Raw genomic sequence first — 6,927 nt, 5'->3', positions numbered from 1 at the left:
CATAACTATAACCCCAACCCTAACCCTAACCCCGAGCGGGGAATATAGGACCCGGGGAACATAGGGATGACCCCATATTGGGCTATTGTGTGCTAGGTTACAGAGAGGCAATGCATTGGATAGTGAAAGTGCACACACCTTTTATTTCAGACCTTCATTGAGATATGGCAGTCAGAATGGATTCTCTTCTCATGTCAGACCTTTACAGAAGTTACACTACATAATACAAAATAATCAATCAATCAATGAAACAAGAACTTTGTGGTAAAGGAACGGAGGGAAGTTGAAGAAAGAATTGTGTAATTGTAAGTGTAATTCCCCGAACGGATGCTAAAGTATCTGACACGTCTGCTTTTTATCTACACAGCAGATTGAAGTGGTGTAAACATCAGTAGTAAAACTATGAAGATTTGTGTATGAGCCATGAACAACATGTTAAATTAAGGACCACATATAATAATAATAATAATAATAATAATAATAATAATAATAACAATAATAACGCTAATATCCATTTTCATCATTATAGTGCATTTATTTATAGGCAGCTTTCAAGGCACTTGAGGACACCTTACAAAACATTAAAAAAACAATCAGCAGCACAGAGTAGCAAGCAGACTTGGAAACCATAGAGGGCTTGCATATATACAATCAGACAGAGCAGTGGTAGGAGAGTTGGAAAGGAAGGTCTCAGTGAACTACCATGTTATGTGTTCATATTAATTTACTCTACGAATGTTCAGTCGGAGGCGTGATTCATTGTTGGACAGGTCAGGTTAGGTCAGGTGTGGCCGCTGTTGGAGTCACCCACTCCTGTCCAGTGTGTTCGCAGTGGTGCTCTTTGAGTTTTGCTTCCCTCCCATGGAGTGAGTGGGCGCCTCGGAGGCCAGGTGGAGCACCCTGCGGAGCGTGCGTATGATTCCCTCCTTGAAGCCGCGGCCCATGCACACGTAGATGACGGGGTTAAGGCAGCTGTTGACGTAGGCCAGGCAGGTGGCCAGCACGTTGGCCCACGCCAGCTTGTAGCCGTGGTGGATGTGGTGGTCAGCTGGCAGAGCCAGGTGCACGATGTCCAGCACGTGCACCGGCGCCCAGCACAGGAAGAAGCTCAGCACCAGAGATGATGACACGGGCGGCTCGCGCCGACCTCTCGCGCCCTCCGCGGCATTGCCCACGCCCCGACGCCCGTTGGTACACGCGTCAGTGGCTCACACAGATCACCATGAACGGCAGGGCAAAGCCCATCATGAAGCGGAAGATGGTTATAGCCTAGGCGGCCGTCATGCTGTGCAACACGGACATACACCTGATCTTTTCCGACACCCCGCCAAGATCGACTTCGGTTCCACAGCTTCCTGGATGACGAACTGTGGGGCACTGCCCAGCAGCGCCAGCATCCAGATGCCCAGGCATACCAAGTAGGCGTACCGTGGCCGGCGCCAGTTCTGGCACCAGACGGACCAGCTGACCAGCATCCAGCAGTCCATGCTGATGAGAGCCAGCTGCAGCACAATACAGTACATGACCAGGAAGAAGGTGCCGTGCAGCAGCTTGCAGGCCAGTGAGCCCATGGACCAGTGCATGTCCTGGGCCAGCGGAATCATCAGCAGGGGCAGGGACAGGCAGCACAGCAGGTCGGTCAGGGCCAGGTTCTCTAGGCTCTGAGTTCACTGAATTTTCGAACCTTACGTTGTTGCGGAACAGAATCTTCGGTTGGAATGTTCAAAACTCACCAGCTGAATGTACAGGCAATTTCATATCCAGGTAATTGACAAACTCTCCCCCAAACACAGAAATTGATCAGCATGCAATTTTCTCTTTGGCAAAGGAAAGATTTACACCCTTTTCAAAGAGCAAATGCTGGAGAGATTTAGACAATCCTGGGGTAAACATTTTCAGGCTATACCATCCCCTACTGACCCAAAATGTTCTCTATCAAAGTTGGCAGTTGACTCTACAGTCTCCATCTAGTGGTGGCATGATGGAACAGGTAACAGAAAATCACACATGCAGTGCTCTATTCATAACACTGTGTTCTTTATTCTAAAACAGAGTTGGCCCAACATGCTGAAATGAAATGAATTTCAGCTAATTTAAAAAGACATTCTCAAAAATATATAGCATTTGAGAAATAACATTTTTAACTCTAATGCCACAAAAATGGAAAAAGAAGAAGAAGATGCATTTTGAACCTGACTGTTAAGATTTCTGCACTTGAATTATTGTATATGTCATTAGACAATTTACATATTTATACATACTATTTCAGAAAACTTCCAAAACAAAAAATATTGACATAAATAATCAACTGTGGAAGGATATCTAGCTAGCTTTTTAACCTGTTCACCAAATATATCTTTACATATTTGGTGCGTATTATAGACATAAAGAGTGAAAAGCTACTAATGCAATGCTATCACTTATTTTCTAACTCTAGGGTGGTATGCCTTGCCAAAAATTACGAGCCGTAGCCTATTCCCCTCAGATGGTACCGACGCCGACCAACCCCTCTGGCTCAAGGACTAACATAGACAGGGCAAAACCTACAACGATCTGATAAAGGTCACCAAACTTATCTCAGTTGATCCCATACTTTTTCGCGTAGAATCCATTTCTATTTTTGTGCCATGCATAGTTATAGAATTTACATTTGAATAAATAAGCAGATATAACATATTTCAAAGACAAGTATTGATAATTTGGCATGCAATAGAAAGACAGAGCCATATGTCCTCTGGCCTCAACATATTCAAATTTGATTAAATAATTATGCAAAATGATGTTATTTTCATGTAATATTGCAGATACATTATGCAAATTAGAACCTAAATATGTATTGTTGATGAATGAGTTCCTCTTTATAAGAACACTATATCAAGGAGCAAGGCGACCAAAATTGTGAGTGATGCAAGTCACCCCGCTCACAATCTGTTTGATCTACTGCCCTCTGGGAAGAGGTACAGAAGCCTGCGCTCCCGCACTACCAGACTCACTAACAGCTTCATACACCAAGCTGTAAGGATGCTGAACTCTCTCCCTCCTCTCCCCCCCCCACCCTCAGCTACATAACATCCTGGACATTGGACCCACAATGGCCGCCTGCACTACTCCACCTGCACACTTGAACACTTGCACACTTGTACACTTTACAACTTGGTGTTGTTGTCCTGAAAACACAACACTTCTGCTGCTCTTACATAACTTGCACCACTATGCCACTTTCTTTATTACTTAGGTCAAACAGTATTTTATAGTATTTTACAGTATTTGCACTAGTATTTTATTGACTGTCTATGCACAATTTCAACAAAATTTTGCTGCTCTTATTTTTTCATTATTATTATATGTGCCCTCTTATTTACTTATTTACTTACTTTTTTGTTTACTTGAATGTTATGTTTGTCTGTGGACTTAAAATTGGTCAAATATGTCTTGTCTTCACCGTGGGATAGTGAGAAACGTAATTTCGATCTCTTTGTATGTCTGGAACATGTGAAGAAATTGACAATAAAGCTGACTTTGACTTTGACTTTGACTTTGAAGGAGAATATTAATATTCTTTTACTTGATTAGTCTAGATATCTGGTAATAGGCTATTTGTGAAAGTTAATATGCTTGCAATTTCATGAACTAATTTGCGAGGAGGGATTTGTGAATTGTGGATTTATGAGAACTCCATCTTTTTTTCATTAAGAAATCCCAGAAACTTCAGTCCATGTTTTTTGTTCAACATCTTAATACTCTTACACCAAAAAAGTCACCAACTCCAATATTTAATTGGACCATATTATTACGCCGTTTATGGTGCACATGCATTTATCTTGCCATTGTTTCGACTTTCGATAAACTTTTAGGCTCACACATTTCTGTGACCTCGAGAAACGGAGACCAGAAGACATGGCTCTGTCTACCTACAGCCAAATTATCAATACATGTGTTTGAAATATATGTATAGGCCTATCCGCTCATATATTAAAATAGCCTATAGAAATTATCTAATTAACTATGGGTGATACAAAAATGCCTCAAGCAGAAATGGATTCTACGCATAAAAGTAATAGGATCTCAATTGATAAAGGTTTGGTTGTGACCTTAATCGGATCGTTGTAGGTTTAGGGTTTGCCCGGTTTTGCCCTGTCTAAAAAGCACCACCCACTTGTAAATCTACAGTCTGACGTAAGCACGCAGCTGCACGGTGTTTCTGACGAGACTTCCTTAAAGGAAAAAAAAAAAGATCGCCGTAGGTTTGTCGGGGAGGTGGTCCTGGTCCACGGTCGTGGTATTAGCATTTGGACTTCGAGAAACGCTCCATAATAAGTATGACGAGTAGGTATCCATTTTTAGCCTTATTTGAGGCATACGTTTTTGTTGGTTTGTAGTATTTAACCGAAAAACAACCAATGTTGGTAAATGCTGTGCTGCTAGCTAACACATCACTTCGACACCATGAAAGGAAAGGAAGCTATGTTGAAAAGATAGCTAGCCAGCTGGTTTAGTGATAGCTATCTAACGTCAGCTAATAACCAGCGTTCGATGCCTTTTGCACAATATCTGCCTGTAGAGCTGTTACAATGTCACGTAATGAAAAAATAGATCTGTATTGACACTCTGATTCAGTAATATTCACTGTAAATTAATTAATCTCTTAAATCCCATGGCATAACGTTAACCTTATACTAGTGCAAAACAAGCATGCAATCGCTAGCAGGCTAGTATAACGTCATATAACTAACGACGTTTGCTTTTGTCTATATAAAGATTCCGATACGACGTGACGGCAGACATTTATGTAGTTATTTATTGATTTTATGTTGATCACACTTGAGACAGCAGTAAACTCTAAGATTGTGTTACGACGTCTAGCAAATCTTTTGCAGTTCCACTATTGTTGAGGTTTGTTATTGTCATGCGCGCGCTCTCTGGCGCCCCCATTGCCACGTTGGCTCTTGATGTTTCCAGCTCTGATTTATCATAAGTAATCCTGTTGTTGCAAATGCCACTTTTTTTGACATGCGCATACATTTGGAGTCGAATCATGAATTGGACCATCTGAATTGTTTAATATGTGCAAATTGACCATTTTTACTCTGTACCACACACTCTTTGTAGTCATAATGCAACTCTTGTCTTTTCAGGGGGAAACCAGCGCGAGCTTGCCCGTGCGAAAAATGCCAAAAAGAATGATGCGGCCAAGGGAAAGCGCCCGGACGACGGGCTGTCAGCAGCTGCCCGCAAGCTAAGGTATCATACACACCCACATGTCTCACAAAACAGTATACTATTATAAAAATGTCAAGTTTTAAAAATTGAGGGTAAAGACAGTGCTAGGTATGTGTGTGTGTGTGTGTGTATATATATATATATATATATATCACACATACATATACCTAGCACTGTCTTTACCCTCAATTTTTGTGACATTCAATTCTTAGTGAAGACGGTAAATTTTGATTATAGTTATAATATGACAGAGCAATTGGCCAACATGAAAACACAACAGCCAGATTTAAGCGAAGGCAATAGCAGACACATTCCTGTATTGTGTCTGTATTTAAGTTAAAGGTTAAATTGAGTTAAAGATGTACTGTAACAGCAAGTGAACAGCTAATCATTATCATATGAGCAAATGCCAGGTAGAAATTACATTTCTTTACTTTCCTGAAGTAGTTTTCTCTTGTTTGGTGGGTTTGTTGGTGTTGTCGTATCAGCAACAGTTTACAAACCACCTATTAAAAATGCAAGAGTTGAAAATAAAATAAAACCTTTACAACAATTTCAACAGGCTCTGAAAAAATGAGAAAAGAAAGCAAACAATGGCTTGACACTTCTCAATTGTGCTTGCGCGAACAACAGAGTTCAACGCATCACTGTTTTTTTTTTTTTTAGTGATCAATTTTGTATTAGCACCATTTATATCATTCAGACATAAAGAATGACTTCCACAATGTATGACAGTTTGTGTCAAATGGTGTAAAAAACAAAACACACAAAAACCATCCCCCACCCCCTGCGGTCAGAAAACGAAAATCAAACAACAACAATTAGTTCTTGTGGCACTGAGGAACGCATCACTGGTTGTGTTGAATCAAATGCTTTGCATTTTGTCTGCCTTGAACTCACCCCTGGAAGATACCGGATAATAAATCTTACATGCATGATTGGCTATCAAAATATAAGCGCAACTGCAAAATCAGCCTACTTTTTTCCTGTAGGGTTTTCAGAGGATGTATGATAATCATGAGAAACCAAGGCAAGGCTTGTTTCTCCCTTCAATTAAAAATCCCTGCAGACTTTACAAAAGCATCACAGGGAATGTTATAAAATTGAAAGGTTTATGGCATGGCTCTTTATCGGCTGCATCTACTCAGTTCTAACCTGTGTGTGTGTGTTTTTTTTTTTTTTTATATATATATATATATATATATATATATATATATATATATATATATATATATATATATATATATATATATATATATTTTTTTTTTTTTTTTTTCCCCAGAGATGCAGAGATAATGCAGCAGAAGCAAAAGGCAGCGGCTAAGGACAAGGCTGGTGGCCAAGGGAAGTAGCCACAGCAGGAGGGGGCAGCTACAACACCTATTCAAGGAAAAAAACCACAACTTCAGTCTGAAACTCTTGTCACGACAATGGATTCCCATCATGACCCGGCTCTTAAAGAGTAGGCTAAGTCCTCAAACCAAACCAGGCTTGCCCCGTCAATATTTCTCCACCCTCTGGTGAACTAAATCCCCCCCCTTTTTTTTTTTTTTTTTTGAGTTCTTGTCATCTACATCTGGCAATGGATCCTTTGAGCAAAATACTGGTGGTAGAACTAATGTATAACTGCGTACACAAAGATTTTTTTGTATCAATATGTATCCAGTCAAATAAAGTATAGGCTTTCTAATTCAGATCTCGCTGTTC

The 6,927-nt window shown here is 40.4% G+C and overlaps 2 protein-coding genes across 2 annotated transcripts; one reads left to right on the top strand and one right to left on the bottom strand.

Annotated features, from left to right (window-relative positions):
* Positions 1-735: 735 nt before the first annotated feature.
* Positions 736-1,967, bottom strand: LOC125307647 (C5a anaphylatoxin chemotactic receptor 1-like). Its single transcript, XM_048263702.1, is given in 4 exon segments — positions 736-1,119; positions 1,121-1,269; positions 1,305-1,661; positions 1,959-1,967. Coding segments are annotated over 4 exon segments (831 nt in total). The 3' UTR covers positions 736-803.
* Positions 1,968-4,184: 2,217 nt separating this feature from the next.
* On the top strand, positions 4,185-6,914 carry LOC125307681 (small EDRK-rich factor 2-like). The gene is made up of 3 exons (XM_048263753.1): positions 4,185-4,326; positions 5,136-5,241; positions 6,503-6,914. The coding sequence occupies exons 1-3, from the start codon at positions 4,320-4,322 to the stop codon at positions 6,570-6,572; spliced, it is 183 nt and encodes a 60-aa protein (XP_048119710.1). The 5' UTR covers positions 4,185-4,319; the 3' UTR covers positions 6,573-6,914.
* The last annotated feature ends 13 nt before the right edge of the window (positions 6,915-6,927 follow it).

This window comes from Alosa alosa, chromosome 14 (assembly GCF_017589495.1).
Source record: "Alosa alosa isolate M-15738 ecotype Scorff River chromosome 14, AALO_Geno_1.1, whole genome shotgun sequence".
Lineage (NCBI taxonomy): Eukaryota > Metazoa > Chordata > Actinopteri > Clupeiformes > Clupeidae > Alosa > Alosa alosa.
This window is presented reverse-complemented; position numbering and strand designations above follow the sequence as displayed.

Bases quoted from the DNA above. Each gene is read 5' to 3' on its own strand.
- LOC125307681 (XM_048263753.1), top strand. The intron at 5,242-6,502 runs GTATCATACACA...TTTTTTCCCCAG, and splicing joins GCAGCTGCCCGCAAGCTAAG to AGATGCAGAGATAATGCAGC.